General features: G+C 36.5%; 1 protein-coding gene across 1 annotated transcript in view; it reads left to right on the plus strand.

Annotated features, from left to right (window-relative positions):
- Nucleotides 1-18,578, plus strand: part of LOC121529619 (deoxyhypusine synthase-like) — a 32,099-nt gene continuing 13,521 nt past the window's right edge. Inside the window, exons 1-4 of the mRNA XM_041817566.1 lie at nucleotides 1-503; nucleotides 586-651; nucleotides 5,263-5,358; nucleotides 5,910-5,985. Of these exons, the coding sequence (XP_041673500.1) occupies nucleotides 438-503; nucleotides 586-651; nucleotides 5,263-5,358; nucleotides 5,910-5,985 (304 nt within the window). The 5' untranslated portion in view covers nucleotides 1-437. The remainder of the gene's footprint in view (nucleotides 504-585; nucleotides 652-5,262; nucleotides 5,359-5,909; nucleotides 5,986-18,578) is intronic.

Here is an 18,578-nt window from a genome sequence, read left to right on the forward strand (position 1 = left end):
TTGACAAACGGCAACTGATCTTTTTTCAACACTGTATGACATGTTCTTTGGGGTTTATTTTATTTATTTGTTCATTTAAGAACACTAAAGTGACATTTATTTATACTTTGTTCAGCTGACTTTAGAGGACGAGTTTTACCAATGGCTAGCTTTCTGTTTTCACACTGGTGTTCCGGTAGAAGGAGTGACCGTGTCAACTGATGACTCAGCCGATGGCGTTCCATGGTTGTCGTAGTAACGAGAGCTTTTAAAGACGGTATTTTTTCTTGAATGAATACCTCTTTGTCTATTATAACATCACGGTATTCTAAGCAGATATGTGTTCGATTAAAAATAAAAATAGCTAGCAGAAACCCCAGGACAGTTTTCAACGTTTGCTGAAACTGCAGGCAGGGACTTTAAGTCCCATCTCCAAGTTTAATGTGAGGCATGCAGAGATGATAACCTGCATCCACAGGTCGGCTGGGAACCTCTACACATGCTCATCTGATCATACTGTCAAGGTAGGATCATGTATGGTTAGAATTTTTTTTCTCATCAGATTAACTCTGCTTCTAGATTTGTAAATTGTTGTTTGTGTTGCAGGTTCATATCCTCTGTCCACCTCCAAGGACGTTATGCACACATCTTCATGAAGCTGTAGTCAACAGGGTTAGTGTTTTTTACCACTTGAAAACAAGTTGATGGAATGATATTTTTTAACTTGATGTGACATAAAATGATTAAGAGTGAAGGAACTACAGAAGTCAGCATTCTTTGGTCAGTAAAAGTGATCTGAATAAAGAAATCGTAGCTGACTGACATGGAAAGTGATGAAAATATTCACCAAAGCCATGGTTTTATACATCTTCATGAGGATTTAAAGGGGACATATTATGCAAAAATCCCCTTTTCAGGCTTTTCTGACAAAAATATGTGCCCCTGGCCTGTCCACAATCCCCTCAAGTTCCAGAAAAATCCACCCCCCACGACACCCCCTATCTCCACCTTTCAGAAGGTGCGTGCTGAAACTAGCTGTTTTCAGATTTCCCCCCTCATGATGTCATGTGGCGAGTTCGCCCCGCCCCCAGGTTCAGTTGGCCTCCCCTCTTGGAAGAAAGTTCTACCCTCCCCTCCTCTCCTCTCCTCCTCTCTCACATCCATTTCCTGAGATGGGCGGAGTCAGAAAGCTCATTAACATTGAAAGACAGACACAGCTCGTTCTGAGCAGGGCTGAAACAGAGGGGTTTTTAGACATGCAAAAATCCAATACTGGAGGTTTTTCCAACAACAAACTTCACACGCATGTTTTGGGGACCTCTGAGACCAATATAAACTTGTCTTAAAGGGGTTAAACATGTCTGCTTTAAAAAAACAGCTATAAAATCAGTTTAAGTTCTCAGCAGTAGTAATCTCTGGCTCTTTAACTTGGACAGTATGCACACTCCCAGTCCAACATACTGTCCTCTCCTATTATACTGCAAAATTACCCTACAATAATAACTCTAAAACAAAATGAAAGAAAGCTTCAAAGCCACATCTCATACAAAAGGAACACTGTATGATCAGAAAAGTTCACCTTATTGGATAAATGTTTGTATCTCTCATGTTCATATTGCACTAAAAACTCACTAGATATCTGCATTTTGAGTAAATTTGAGCTTATAAACTCACCAGGAGGCCACCATGTTTTGGTCCACACTCATAGTTTGACGTCACTTAGCCAGAGCGCTCCTTAGCTTACTTTGCAGTAACTGGCCCTTTAAGCGATCATCAGTCAAAATAGACAGGAAAATGATAAATACAGAGTCATATTTACCTTGTTGTAGCAAATATGTACGTCCACATGGGTAGAATATCTTTGAATTCTGTTCTTGATGACCCAGATTCTCCAAACCTCTTAGATTTATGAAGCTTTCAGTTTCCATGCAGTTCAAAATGTTGCAGGTCAAGATAAACACAGTACAAAACACTTAAGGCTTGTGCTTTTCAAAGTTAAAGCCCACTTTAGCATTTCTTTGGAGAAACTCCCTTCGGTTGTACACAATGCTTTCATTTCGAAAAGCACCTGAGACGGTTCCACTATACACTAAATCCAGTAACTTGAAGGGAGGTTTATTTTGGAGGAATGAAGACGGCAGGGAGACAGAGCCAACAGACGGCAAACTTGTGCCTGGAATGAAAGCAGTGACATGACCAGTAGCAGTAGGACCAAAACATGGCGGCCTCCTGGTGAGTTTACAAGCTGTAATTTACTCAAAAAAGCAGGTATCTAGTGAGTTTTCTGTTCAATATACATATGAGAGATACAAATATCTATCCAACAAGTTAAATGTGTCTGATCATTCAGGGTTCATTTAAAGGTTGGGAAATAAGGAACAGCAGATGTCATAATCATTATAAGTCGACTTTTTGTTTTGGTGTTGATTGTTAATCCAGGCGATCCCAAGCAGCAGCGCATGCATTGTTATAATATCTCAGGACCAGAGGTGAGAAAAGTACATGACTCCTGTACTCAAGTAAAAGTACTGTTACTCCAGTTAAAATGTACTTAAGTAAAGTTAAAGTACTGGTCTATAAATGTACTCAAGTAAAAGTAAAAAGTATTTAATTTAAAGTTTACTTTGAGTGCTGAGTGCTGAGTGGATAGGAAGAGCTAGTATGGTATAATTTGATCATTCCTTATTTGCTGGAAAAACAAGAGAAAAGATCTTCACATATGTAGTTAAGTAAAGTACACTGCAAAATGAATGGTGTTTATTTTACACATATAGAGTTAGATCTAATAAAAAAAATGCTCTATGCATCTTCAGTCACAGGTAGGAGCCCTAACTCAGATGATAGCTTCACTCATGGTGCCAATGTGACTACCGACAGAAACGGCAACAAGCCACTTGAAAAATGACCCCAAAAAACCCGAGCAACAACAGGGACACAAGAACAACAAATAAAACACATGTAAACACTCTGCCCAAGGGCATGATGGGCACATTCCCCAGATTTGAAATACAGCGAGTCAACAGAGGTAGAAAAAGTACAAGAGTATTGTACTCAGGTAGAAGTACAGTTACTCTGGTTAAAACTTACCTAGGTAGAAATAAAAGTACTGATTTTAAAATTTAGGAATTTTAAAATCAGTGCTGCTCAGGAACAGTGAGACGGATCTCCATGGAATGAATCGTGATTGGAAGCACACCATTTTGCCGATCATGACAGTTCAGATTTTTTTTTTTTTTTTAGATGGTTTTCTTCCTCATTTTTGTTCCACTTCTTATCTGAATTTTTTTTTTTTACCAGCAGCATAAATGAGGATCAGGATAACTTCTCAGCCACTCTAAACATGGAAAAACTACCTAAACTTGACTTTACTCTGAGTTCAATAGAAGAAGAAATACACAAATTTAAAGTTAATTCGGATTTGACTCTGCTGACCAATCAGCATCAAGCAAACGGAGCTTTATCCTGGTTTCAGTTTGTTGGCTTGTACACAAAAAGACAGCTTCCTAATCACTTTGACTTCTTCTGCCATCTTTCAGCTGAGTGTGGAGGCCGGAGTGTTCGCCGTAGCCTCGGGTCACTGTGTGGAGGTCTGGAGACCAAGAAAATAAAAATCTACGTGCTGAGACTCAAAGAGGAAGAGTCTGTTCTGAGGCTGCCAAAATTAGATTCCTGAATATTGACTAAAACCATGATAAAACTGTTATTAAGTTATGCAATGGTCTTTTGATAAGACAAGCATGCATAGGCCTTTTTTAGGGTTTTATCAATGAAACAATCAGAATCTGTGTTGATTTTTTTGATGGCATGTACTGTTTTTTTTTCTCTTGGGTCCTAGTAGGGGCATCCGCTTTTCTTAGGTACATGTAGGGGGGAGCCAAGAAAAATGGTTGGGAAACACTGGATTAGACAGATGTCTCACAAAATTGTGAGTCAAATAGTAAAATTTGGTGTTAAAGCTATGATGCAATCTCTCTCCACTAGGTGGAGCTGTTGCTCAGGTAAAACAGCCCGCTCTCCTCTCTGCTGTAAGGGTTTAAATCAGCTCAGTAGACAGAGAGCAGCTTGTAGGAGTTCTGCAGTAGTTTGTTTAGAAAATAAAGTTGTATGAAGGTTGTCCTAGGTTTATCTGGCACATTAACCAGAACAGTCGTACATACAGAGCAGGCGTTTAGACATTAACCTGCAGGCAGAAGTAAAGCCATGTTCTAGCAGCCATGTTCTAGAGAGAAGAGGATGGACCACCTAATTTCTTCTCAAAATTTACAGTTTTGTTGCTTCTTTAATTTTTACTTTAATATCACAGACAATTTAAAAATTTGTCAAAGTTAGGTTTAGTCCACATGATCGGTGTGTCAGTACTAATAGCTAGTGTTGGAGTCAAGACCACACAATCTGAGACCAAGATATTTGGGGTCAAGGCTGAGTCGAGACTAAGAGCATAAAAATCAATTTGAAAACCATGACAAGGTTGAACAGTTAAAGAGCATTTCTCTTTCATTTTTTCTTTTTAATAGATTTGACAGCTAAAAACAATGTGTCTGCAACTATTTCAAAGACAACATGCAAAAATCTCAAATCGTAACAAATTTGTTCAACTAATGTCTTGGAAAAAAAAAAAAAAAATCCCTGCATGTTTTTAACAGCCACTGACAAGTCCGGAATTATTTTATTATCTGAAAATGGGATGTTTATCTAGATTTGTCAGGTGATGAGGCCTAAAGTAAGTGTTCAGAGGTATTTCTGACCAGAAATAAGATTGACTGTTGTCCAAGTTTTTGCAGGTGTAGCTATTTGTTGTTTTAGCAGGTGTTTCTCCTTATTGGTCTCGACCGGTCTGATGGAAAATCCTGAGTCCTGCCAGTCTGAGACTGAGACAAGACATTCAAAATGTGGAATTGAAGGTATATAATCAGGTTGTTGGGCGCTCTGCTGTTCCCATAACTCCACAAACAGGTCTTCTTTTCTGACGTTCATCTCGGCTCAGGACACCGCTGTGTTAGAGTTTGCCACCATGATCATGAGCTTTAAAAGCATTAAACATATTTCTTAGTCTGCTCACTCTCGTTGGGATATCTGCTGTTCAAACATGTCTTAGTAACATTGTTTTAACAGAAAAAATGAGCGTTTTCTGTTAATAAGCTGAAAAATAACCAAAAATAAAGCTCATCTTTTGAGTTTTTCACTTCTTATAAATATTTTGAATAGGACAGCTGGTGGAAACCTGCATGATGTTAAACAAAAAGCAGACAGCTGATGTTAATGCTCTCTCCCGTCTGTCTGCAGGTGCAGAGATGCAGCCGTATGTTGGGATGGTTCTCCCACACCTGGTGGAGATCATCAACAGACCCAACACGCCCAAAACCCTGCTGGAAAACACAGGTACACAAACTATGAGAAAAAAGGTCAGATTTAGAACAGAATCCTAGAAAGCTGGGTGCTAAACAAATTTGGATTTGCTTTTAAAGTCCTTAAAATCTGTAAAAACTGGTGTACTTTAATTGTTTGGGGGTCTTCCATTCATTTTCTGCATGTGGAGCAGAGTTGTCACAGTTCTAGAAATTTGGATTTTGCTAGGATTACTAGTAAATATCAGACGTTGTTGCATGTTTGATACTGACTCCCAAAACTGGTTAATTTAGTCACTTTAGATTTCCAGTCAGCACACTCAAAGGAAGCACTGAACTCCGGGTCCTGACTGCATGTGTTTCAACATTTTTACCAGTATTTTGGCTCTATGATGAGTGGAATGCAGCTGAATTTTTAGGTATTTAAAATGCAACAGCACATCTAATGGTAAACAGCTGTATTCTGTCAGTTTGACTTGAAACAGGGAATATTAAAGAACCAAAATGTTTAAATTCAAATAGAGCCCAATGTTAGATAAAGGACATGTATTTGAAATAAAAAGTTTTATTGTGTCTCTCCTGCAGCCATTACGATCGGCAGACTGGGATACGTCTGTCCTCAGGAAGTGGCGCCACAACTGCAGCAATTCATCAGACCGTGGTACGTCAACTAAGAATTATCATGAGATTAGTTTGTCTGGCTGTATGGCAGAATCAGCCGTTATCAGCGTAGTAGTATATTCTACTACTACATACTCTGTTAAAGGGGACATATTAAGCAGAAATCACTTTTTCAGGCTTTTCTAACAAGAATATGTGCCCCTGGCCTGTCCACAATCCCCTCCAGATAAGTACAGGAAAATTCCACAACCACCTTTCAGAAAATGTGTGCTGAAACAAGCTGTTCTCAGATTTCCCCCTCATGATGTCATGTGGAGAGTTAGTCCCGCCCCAAGATTCGGTTGTCCCTCCCTGCTTGGAAGAGAGTTCCGCCCTTCTCTCCTGATCCTCTTCTCGCTGCCACCTTAGAGGAGGATCAGGAGAGCCACATCCATTCCTGAGAGGGGCGGAGTCCGACAGCTCAGTCACATTTAAAGCCACAGACACAGAAACAGCTCATTCTGAGCAGGGCTGAAACAGAGGAGTTTTTAGACATGTAAAAATCCAATACTGGCGTGTTTTTTCAGCGACAGTCTTCATAGGCATGTTTTGGGGACCTCTGAGACCAATATAAATGGGGTAAAATATGTGACCTTTAATTGCACTAAACTAATGGTTAGTAAGCTCCCTTATACTTAGAATAACTGGAAACACCAGAAAGACAATTTCATAAATCTGCTGCATGGATATATCTGGGACACCTCCCATAGAAAGTGTCTGGGAAGGGCAAGACTTTTCATTAAATTCAAAACAAAAGCTTTCTGTTACATTAATTATAAGCCAATCAGAATGAGGTTGTGCACAAATGCAGCATGAAATGTGATCATTCTCAACTTGCCTACAGTATCTGAAGAGTCAGTGCGTTTACATGCTCAGAGATTCGAGTCATGGTTGGAAACAGGAAGTTCGTCAGACTCCGTAAAACTCAGTGGAGCTGTGCCTCCTTTCCTGCTTTCGACAAAGTTTGGATGACCGCGCTAACTCAAGCCTGGCACACGCTACAAGATGATCGTGCCGATCCTAGGTCAGACTTTCCCTTCAGACCAGAGTTTCTGACAGTTCTTAAGATTATCTCGGCAGGTTTTCCAGTGGTGTGAGGCGTCTTTAAGAGTGATCTTTTACTCTCTGACCTGCTCAGAAATGATAAGACATGTTCAAAATGTATGATCTGAAATCATGGACTTCAGGATTTAACAACTAGATGTTAATTTTTAAGAAAAAAAGCTTAATTTTCCAAGTTCAAAACTCAAATGTACAACAAAGACCTAAAAAAAATTCATTTTTGAGTTTATAATGTTGAAACTGTTGAAGAAAATCATACCAGCTGAAGCATTTATGCTTTTAGTTTGCTTCTTTGTTACACTGTAAAAAAAATTCCGTTAAATTTACAGTAAAACGCTGGCAGCTGTGGTTACCAGAGATTTACTGTAAAAATTACGGTGAGAATGTATGAGAAAAAACTGTTTTCATTCTACAACTGTAAATATTACAGTTCAAACCTGTTTTTTTTTAACTGTAAATTTCTGTTAAAAAAAATACAATATTGTAACCGTTTATACAAGGATTTGCTGTAAAAATAACAGTTATACTGTAACCATATTTACGGTAATTTGCTGTACAACTTACTGTAATTTGATGTAGAAGTTACAGCTCTATTACAACATTTTCTACAGGGATTGGCTGTAAAAATAACGATAATGAAACAAACCTGTTTACAGTAAATTACTGTAAAAACACCAGAAATCCTGTAAACCTAAATACAATCTATCTCAGTAATAAAAACAGTAGACCCGTATAATGTTAAACGGTATTTTATTATAACTACTTAAATTTTACAGTAAATTACTGGCAGCTGTGGTTACCAGAAATTTACCGTAAAAAATACAGTACAAAACATGAGAAATTACAGCTGATATTTGCAGATTTTACGGTAGTAGCAAAATACTGCCCAACTTTAAATTTTACAGTAAATTACTGGCAGCTGTGGTTACCAGAAATTTACTGTAAAAAATACAGGACAAAACATGAGAAATTACAGCTGATGTTTGCAGATTTTACAGTAGTAGCTTAATACTGCCTTACTTTAAATTTTACGGTAAATTACCAGCAGCTGTGGTTGCCAGAAATTTACTGTAAAAAATACAGTACAAAACATGTGAAATTTCAGTTAATTTGCTAGATTTTTGCAGTAGTGCCCTAATACTCCTACTTTTAACAAAAGATTCAAGCTCTCTGATAAACAATAACAAACTCTGCAGTTATATGTTTGCAATAAAAAACCTTTCAACACATCTGATAACTTGTCTGTATACTCACAAAGCAGTTTAGATCTTGGAAAAAAGCTTGTGTCCATATGTATGACAGGTAGTCCTTGGTGTAATGCATGAAGATGAAACAAAGTCACTTGCCCCTAAATGATTCAAGAGTAATGAGTCCAGTCTTGACTGAAGAAGGCCTTCCACTTGGGAAGCTTCACATGGCCAAGAAACTTCATCTTCTTGAAGACTCGAGCACAGTTCATCAGGTGTTCTACTTTGGACTGGCTCCATCCTCTCTGCAGGAAGTACATATACAAAACAAAGTTAGAGTGATTCAGTGCTTCAGTTTAATGCCTACACAGATGTAAATTTGAGAAAACTAGGCTCTAATAAGCCATGCTTACAATCAGCACAACAGAATAAAATAAACAGTGTGTACAGTACATACAGATTGCTTCTATAATAGAATATGGTGAAGAAACGCAAATGTACCCACAAGTGCCAGCTATTAAGTCAGCAATCACCTAACAACAGCCAATTACTTTTTCCGTTATTGATTATAATGAGACAGTTATGACATATTAATTGCAATTTGCTTTTCCTTTATAGTTTAGAGCTGTGGTGCCCAGGCTTGTATCCACTGAGCTCCCCCCTCCTTCACATATCCAAGAAGATATGGACCCACACAAAAAAGTGACATAGCTATTGCTGTAAAAACTAAACATAAATTTGAATTGATGTCATTATTTAAAGCAGTTTTAATTTTGGCAGATATTTTTAATTTTAGTCTTAGTTTTAGTCTTTAAGTGAAATGAATTTTAGTTTCAGTCACATTTTAGTAATTTCTGTCCATTTAGTTTTAGTCCATAAAAAGTCCTCACATTTTAGGTTTTACTTTTAGTCCAAGCATTTATTGTCTTGCTTAAATCTGGTACCAAGTCATAGTGGGATGTTCTCTGCACCCTGCCAAACCTGGGGTCCCTGCTTTCTACAGCTGAGAGACAGAAGAGCTACAGCTGCATTGTTTTTTGACAGAATTACCCACAGTGGAGAGATATCATGGATTTTGAATGTCCGACGAAAACTACATTACATTCTAGTCAAAAACTAAACTTAGTTTTTGTCAGTTTTAGTCATCACAGATCTATTTTTGTTAGTCTTAGTCTAGTTTTTGTCATGGAAAACAAAGCTGTCAATGAACATTTTTAGTCATAGTTTTAGTCGATGAAATTAACACTGATCTAAAGCTACACACAATAGCCCAAATCACAAGTGTTAGCAAAAGACCTTGGTATGAACCATTCATAAGGGTTATATTGTGATTTTAGGTAGTTGAACCACAAGATAAATATTTGCAAACTATGCTCTTTATTTATATATTTACTTGTAAGACCACCCAAATAAATATAGAATTTGCTTTTACATGTAAATATAATATATAATTTTATATATAATTTCTATATAATTTCCCTTCGGGGGTTAATAAAGTTATTATTGTATTGTATTAGGGTAAGCCTACTCATTAAGCCCAGGCACCATTTAAGCCCACTTGCGACTTTGAAGTCAAATTTAAAAAAAAAAGAAGAGGGGCCTGTCTTATGCTATACATTATTTTGTCCAATCACACAATTTCTTAATTATATGTCAGTTTTTGTTTGACACCAATCACATTTGTAGATATTGAAAAAGGCCCGCCTACATTTGTGCAGTCTCAAAGAGGCTCAGATAAAGTCGCCTCAAAACTTTGGTGTTTTGGGACCCCTCAGAAAGAACCTCTTTTCAACCATTTTCAGCCACTGACTTGTTAAGTACATTCATATTATGTAATTTGAGAGATTATTGATTTGTTTTTTTGTGTATAAACAGGTAGTTTTTTGTAATTTCTTACTATTTAGTTTTATGTGAAAAGATGAGTCATGCTAGCTAGTGCAAGCTAATCACTAGTCAATACATGTAGCCCTACTGATAGATACACTGCTTAATGATTAAAAATGATAAGTACACAAACTAAGTGTTTTCTGATTCATTTTACATAAATCTTACATAAAACTTTGAACAAGAATTCCTTGATAATTCAGAAAGTTTGGCAGAAGAGGAATAACTGTGATGGCAAGTTTTGCAGCATATTTAGCCTACAGGCATTTCTTTAAACATTTGTTTAATTTTGGTGAGAACATATTATCTTCATTTCCTGGTAGTCACTGTAGTACCATTTAAGCCCAGTGTGTTCCATTTAAGCCCATCTTATGTGTTTCAATAGGAAAAAAATGAAATTTTGAGGTTTGATAGCTTTTCGCTGTAATCCTGTGTTGGATGTTGTTATACTAACTTCATTAACACGAGTACATCACAGATCACACACTGACCAGAAGAATTGTTATGTCAGTTAATTTTGCATAATTATTTGTTTATAGTGAGAAAAATGCCAACAAAAAAGAGGAATTACAGCAACTGTCCTAAAATCATCATTGTTACAGCCAAACATTAAATCCAAGTTCAATAAGATATTGTTGATTCACTGTAATGTCATTTAATACTTTTAAAAACAAACACATTTTTTTTATTTTGTCAATATTGAATCAAATTTTGTAAATATTAAATAAAATGTTAAATGAAATGTTAAATACTGAAGCCAATGAAAATTAGTTTTAGGCCTACTTAGTCATGTTTGAGGTGGTCCATTGTTACAAGCCAAACATTAAATCCAAGTTCAAAAAATCTATTTTGTTTAACATGTATAACATATTACTGAATGAATATGTGTTAACTACCTGAAAAATATAATAATTTTTATACTTCTGTCAATAAATGTGGTTGTAGGCTTATTTGGTGGGCTTAAATGGTACTCAGGTACCAATTAAGCCCATGCCAGACTTTGGACTTTATTCATAAAATTTATTTAGTTTGTTCTTTAAACTATACATAAGTAAATAAATACACCTCCAAATGAGAGATTAATTCTTAATTTTAACAAATGATCATGTTAATAAACCATCTTTGTATCTACGAAAAATACGTGAACTTAGATTTTGGTGGGCTTAATGGGTACACTTACCCTAAATGCTTTGGGGTACAAAAGGATTTTGCTGTAACAAAGATGATGGGTGCTGAATTTTAAATCAATCATAATGAAAACATATGACTCACACAGAAAACTGTATTGGCCCCCATATGGTGTGATCATCAGAACACTGAGAACAAGCTGGACAAAGCAGTGGCATGGCAGTATTCTGGGTATTTCTACATGACCAGATTAATGCAGTGCTTGGTGTAAACTACATAAAATAAACATAAAATGGCTTCATGTTGCTTAAAGAAAGATTAATCTAAAGAATTTATTGAGGTATGTACAAATGCTGTGCAAGGCTTACCATTATTTTTCCTTGATAACTGGCGTCTTTTTAGAAGAGTGGAATACCGGAGACAGTATAAAGTAATGGAGTCCTAGTCACCACTAGCAGAAGAAACAGGACCTTAAAAAAGAGTAAGGAAAAATAGAAAGACAAGGTAAAGCACCAAATCATGTCAACTTAGAAGTTTTGAACACTTATGTATGCACTGATTGCAAAGTACTATCCAATTTTTGAATTCACTCAAAAAAGGAGGGGACCCAACCTCTTCTTGTCCCGTGAGCTGAATGTCTTGTCACATCCCTTGTGTTTTGTGGCAGAAGCTACAGCAGACACAAAATGCAGACATACATGTAGAGTGATCCAGCTGTTAAGCAGTTATCAGACGGGTGTTGCTGTGTTTATATGTTCTTCTAAAATCAACACTAAGCTGTGAATGGTGCTACCCTCTCCACTTAGAGTGTGTGTTGATCCCACAACTCTGTATGTCATCTTGCTCGCCCTTGCGCTTTTTCTGCTCACAACAGTTTTGGTTTAGAAAAAAATGCTGCACATCTATTTCTTTTTTGTTTTTTAAATTTGAAAATTTGGATACTATCAAACCTAAAAATCTGAACCAGAATCTTTATTGTCATTGTACACAAGTACAACGAAATTTTGCACAGTTCCATTCAGTGCAATTATTATTACCTCTGCCAAGGAGGTTATGTGATCGGCAGGGTTTGTTTGTTGGCAACATAACCCAAAAAGTTATGGATAGATTCTGATGAAATTTCCAGGGAATGTCAGAAATGGCAAAAGGAAGAACGGATTTGATTTTGGGACTGATCCAGATCATCGTCTGGATCTAGGAATTTTTAAAGGACTCTTCACTATTGGGAGATAGGGCTAATGGCGGAGGTCTGCGCTCTCTGAGTGCTTTTCTAGTTTATTATTGCAACTGCTCTGGGATATGTGCTGTTTTTCAGTCTGTTAGTTTTGGCTCTTATTGTCCTGAACCGTCTTCCTCAGGATAGCAGTTGTTACAGGTGACAATAACACAGTTATAAAAATAACTGATATTGTATCATATGATGCACACGGCTGGAAGGAAATAAAACATTTTGCCAGCATTACACTATACCATATAACTACCTCTAAAGAGGAAAAATTATTACCTCTGTAGGAACTCCTGAGTGGATCCCAATGCTGGTCAATGCATAGCATGAGCTGCCTTGAAGCCTAGCAAGAGGCTCCTGGGAGGATGATAAAAGTAGAAAAGAATTACAAGCAAATCATCCATTACCATCCAAATCAGTCTTTAAAGTGTTTCTGAGATCCACTTACTACAAAAAACAATACATGGGGCAGGCTTTCCACTGGTACCCCATCTGGCAAGAATGTTTCAACAAGGCAAAAGAGGTTGTCTTCTTTTTTGTCGAAACAGGAGAGAAGCCCTTTATGTCCTCTGAGCAGCCCTCCAACTGTCCTCTCTGAATCTTGAGCTTTGTTGCATCCTGCAAAAATCAAGTGAGCTATTAAATCTTTAGTGCCATGACACTGACGTGCACATATCCCCATTGTGCATTTAGGAGGTGCTGGAGCCAACAGGTAGTGCCCAGGACCACCACAGTCCACCACCACACTATCCCCTTATTCCTGGGGCCGCTACTGTAAATGTGAATATGGGCGAAACTTCCGGTGCCAAAACGGAAGTAGGCTACATTAAATACATGTATTCTAGTACAGCAACTAACTATGGACGCTAACAAAGAACGACAGTTGTTTCAATAGGAATTCTTCTGGAATTTGTATATATTTTTGTTATCACATGTTCACATTGTTTGTATTATAAGCTGTAGATAAGTAAATAAGGAGGATACCACATTATTCCTGGGGGTCTACTGTAGCTATGAATGGAAGTGGGACTTCCAGTACAGTAACAATAATAGCAAAAACATGATTTTTCCAAAGGCTTACTAAAGTGATTTAGTGTCAACAGTGGTTGTTCTGAAATAAATAAATATTTGCTGTAATAAATACTGCTTCATTTTTGTTAAATCAATGAGCTGAAATGTTTTAATCATATTTTCTGTAATGCTCAGTACCTGTTGCTATGTTCATGGTACTAATATTATGACAAAGTTAAATATGTCTCTCACAACATGCTGTCCACTGTCTAAGTGCATCGGGGATGTGATTCTTTTAGTATTAATTTATCATTAATTCTTAATACAAAACTTGACATTTACCAAACTGAAGAGCTGGCAACTTGAGTCATGGATAATTTTATAAATATAATTCCCATATTTAAGAGGGATTAGTTTGTAAAATGAGAATTTCAGCAACTCCACAAACTAGAAATGTATCTTTTTATACCGATATAAAGCTACTAAAGTTAGCTAAATATGCCCGTGTAGGTTATCAAAAGTAATGTCATCAATTTGAACTCTCCAGTAGAGGCTAGAGAAATAATAATAATATTATCCCGTCTGAGGTGAAGCAGTCTAACTTTATGTAGTTTGGTATTAAAATTGCTTTAATAGTCACGTTTAGCATCTCGTTTCTATGCAAAGTCCCATTTAGATAGAACGGAGCGGAAGTTGCACCCATATTCATGGAGGGGTAGGAATAAGCTGGAAAGCCTACTTCAGGGGACTCTGAACACAGATATGAATGTGACTCTGAAGGGGAAAAATCCTTCACCTTAGGTCGCTCTGAAGCATCAGTGCTGCGGCGGGACTCTCACTTTTTGGCTAGGGGACATCACGGTCCTCACGGTCACTCCCACCTCATCTGGAAAACTCCGTCCTTTTTCTTTCCCTCTTCCCAGTGTTCCCAGTATCCAACCGCCCATTTTTTGTGCATTTTTCAAAAGTCTGAAGTGGGCGGAGTTAGCTCTGAGCTTGGGGTTCACTTATGGTCCCCAACACAGCAAGTGTTAAACGTTCTCCACGCTAAAATGACAGCAAAAAATACAAATCAAACAGCAATGTTGGCTGGTCTAGAATTGAAACAAAATGCCTCCTGACCCATTTAACTTCTACCTATAAACACGTGGTGTTACTGAATGAAAAGAACTCAAGAAATATTTGACACTACGACAAAAGAAGTTCTACATACCTTACCAATAGCTCGTAGGCTGATGCTCCGGTGACGCCGAATTAATACACGCCAATGTCCTGATTTGTATTCCATCTTCCTTTGCAGCTCGTTCTACGAGCAGACTGCAACTATAACAAATATTTCCGCTCACACGAGACCACAGAAGACACGAAAACGCTGTAGTTTACCAGGCATCCGTTGGCGGTTTGATTTTACAACGAACCACACACGCATGCGTATAAGGTCCTTCTTTCCCGCGCCTGCGCGAAACCGTGTCGCGCATGGCAATTGACTGCAACCACAGTGCGCAAACGCATTTCGAGAAAGCAGCACTGTTAGTGTACATGGAGGGAGGTGACTGAAAACTGTTCACTCTGTAGCTCGTTTCCAAATTGTTCCATTTTTAAACACCCAAATCGCTGTTCTAGTACAGACAGAATAGAAAACGTTCCTGTGTAGACAGAGTTGAATGGCGACGGGAAACAGTTTTTCAAAATTATTTTTATATATTTATTTTTTATATTGATACAACTTTATTGAACAGATTCCAATAGTTAATACAGCATTGGCACATGAAACAAAACGTATTTACTAGACATAAATAACCCCACATACAGGTAAAGAGAAGTTTAGATTAAATTACATAAGGTATGAGAAGTAAATTAAAATTTCAGAAACTAAACCATGGTTTCATATTGTTTTTTTTTTAAGAATTTTTTTTCCCTTAGAAATCTATTTGATAGACTATATGTACAGTTCCCATTCATTTTTAAAACTGATTATGGAGGGTTTCTTGTCATTCTATTTGCATTCATGTTTAAGTTGTTTAACCAGTAAAAATAACTATTGTATTTATATAATGTATATACTATATATTCAACTGTATTATATACATATTATATATACAGTATGTATCTCTCTCTCTCTCTCTTTATGTATATATAAAATAGTTCTTTCCAATTACCTTGTTATATTTCCTATCAGTAATATGTGTCATCCAATTTCAGTTCTGAAAGATTGACTGAAACATTAAAGTACATCAATGTATTTTGTGTTAGATGCATTAAAGGAAGTGGAATGGCTTTACAAATGCAATGGCATTCTTTGTGAGAGCAATTAACATCATTCTTTTCCAATAAATCAGTTAAACTAAAATAATTGACCACTTTCATCCATCAAATTAAGCCAAAACAAAATGATTTTTGGTACCATTCTTGTTTCAATAAGGTTTTCATATTTACTGTAACTGTCCGTTTATTTCACAAGGCAGCATCATGTGGTGTAGCACTGAGAAACAAATATGGACATAACAACAAATTGGTGCTTGTTCACAGGTTTTGCAGGTTGACAGGTTTTTACTGTATTTTCTACAGAACTTTCCTGATCATGCAGTATTTTTAACCTCTTGTCCCTGCTAAAATTACGGTATGTGATTGCAATTTTTTTCACAGATTTTTACTGTGAATTTAAATGTACATGAGAGAAAAGTCTGTAATTTTAACAAAATACTACTGTAATTTTTAGAGTAATTGCCCGTCTTGAAGATTACAGTATTTTTCCTTTATTTTCACAATCTTCTTTCGTTTAAACGGTACAATTTTGTAATTATTACGTACTTTAATTGTAAAAATTTATGTTTCATACCGTTGCTTGATTTACAGCAATTCTGTGTATTCTATACAGTAATATATGTTTATTTGTTTTACAGTCTTTTACTGTTGCTATTTGACAGTCTTTTGCCGTATTTTCTACGGACATTTTTTACAGTGTAATTTATAACTTTGTCTTAAATTTAAGGCTGAACTAACCTGAAAATGTCTATTTTACAAAGTCAAAAGGTAGGACTATTTAAACCTGAGAATTTCATGTTTTTCTTGTACATTTAGGGTTCAGAGTATCATAAATATGTAACTTAAACTGAAATATTTTGGGTCTATAAATCAAAATGTACAACATTTTAAAGCTAAGAATTTGATTTTTGTTTAACAATAAGAGCTTTTCAAGGTTGTAAAATTCTGCCTTCATAAATTTACAATTTTTGGGTTTAGAAACTCAAAATTTACAACTTTTTAAATGTAAAATTTTTCAAGTTCTTGTATATTAACAGCCTGATAATGTTTCAATTTATGATTTAATAAACTTTAAGTTTTTGGGGTTTATACAGCCAGAATTACAACTTTTTAAGCTTGAGAATTTAGTGTTTTTCCTGTACATTTATGGCTTTATGATTTTTTTTAATTTACACCTTAAACTCAAGTTTACAAAGTCAATAGTTACAGCTTTTTCAACTTGAGAATTTCATTTGTTTACTTGCGCATTTACAGCTTTATGATGTAAATTTATGACTTCTTAAACTTGAACTTTTCAGGTTTATGAAGTCAAAATTTACAACTCTGTAGTTGAGAATTTTGTGTTGTTCTTGCACATTTCCATCTTTGTAATGTCTTAGATGTATGTCTCCCAACTGGAAATTTTCAGGTCAAAAAAGTTAAAAATGAACACCTTTTAAACATACATTTTGAACATAAATTAAAAAAGCTAGTTTGTCATCATATGTTGGGTTTTGTTGCATTTCAAAACCAGTTAAGGTTTTAACAGTCTTTTAGAGTGTGCCATGCTAAACAGGTTTTATGTCAAACTGTAAAAAATAAACTTTTGATATTTCATTCCCTACTCTTCACTTTAAGTACCTGTACGATGAGCATTATTGTCAAGATCATGGACTTTTCAGACTGGGTGCGTGATGGCTTGATTTTATTTTGGTGTGCATGTGAACGGTCAGGGCTTTCAAAGCTGCCTGTATGAGCGCCATTTAACCAGGAAAAGGACATTTTTAAACATTTTTAAACACTGTTAGAAAATGTTTGCACTGTGCTTCTTGGGGACAAGCTCAACTGGATCAGTCTGATTCAGTTTTTTCTCTACTTCAACTGTAGCTCGAGGGTTTAGCTTCCTCATTGGTAGAAAATGTAACAGGGAAGGGAAACACTGAGTGTGCTGACACTCCTGGTTTATGCTTTTCAAAGTAAAAGTCCCATTTAGCATTTCTGTGTCTCCACAGAAATGCTAAATACAGAATGCTTTTATTCGGACTTTTCCTGACTCAGCTAAACAGTAAAACTGGTCACTTGTAGGGAGATTCACTGACGAAAAACTCACAAAAAAGGCCATGACGACCATTGTTATGTAGGATTTACGTCCAGGTCAAAGCCCTGCATGGAAGCTGTGGAGCGTGCTCTGAAGGTCTAGTCTAGTTTGGGTCTGTTTGAGGGGAAAATAAACGAGATTAAAGTCATCTCCAACAAGAAATTCGGTTAAGGACTATATCAAAAACTGTTTCCTTGTATTTAAAAAGTCCAGTTTTAGTTGCATCAACACACTGACTCAACTTTTCCTACTGCATGTAAACGTACTGACCGATTCCCCTAAACAACCAGATTCCCGTTATAAATCTACCTGCAGATGTTCTCCTCGCACACACAAATATAAATCCTCCTTTAAACTATATTGATTAGACAAAATGCATGACGGGAGGATGAAAGAACCACGCAGCCTATGGCTTCAGATTATGGCAGCCTCCTGAGGTGAAAATATGACATGCAATAACTGCGGTGGTGGAACCCTAAAGAACAGATCTACTGCATCTTTTTTTGCCTTGAAAAAAAAGGAGACCTATGAATCGAGAGGGATTAAGCAACCAAGAAAAGAGGAAGGAAATTAAACTGAGCTGAATGTACATGTGAAAAGAGAAAAAAAGACCCATGTTTGTGCACAACAACTGTTTATGCCATAAAAGGTGCAAATGAATTGTGCACATTTTCCTGCATTGTTTCAGTAAAAGCATGTTTAGCCTCTGGCACAAGCCTGTTTGAACACATCTATGTGTGAGTCATTCTACTGAC

The sequence above is a fragment of the Cheilinus undulatus genome, linkage group 21, assembly GCF_018320785.1.
Source record: "Cheilinus undulatus linkage group 21, ASM1832078v1, whole genome shotgun sequence".
Taxonomy (NCBI): domain Eukaryota; kingdom Metazoa; phylum Chordata; class Actinopteri; order Labriformes; family Labridae; genus Cheilinus; species Cheilinus undulatus.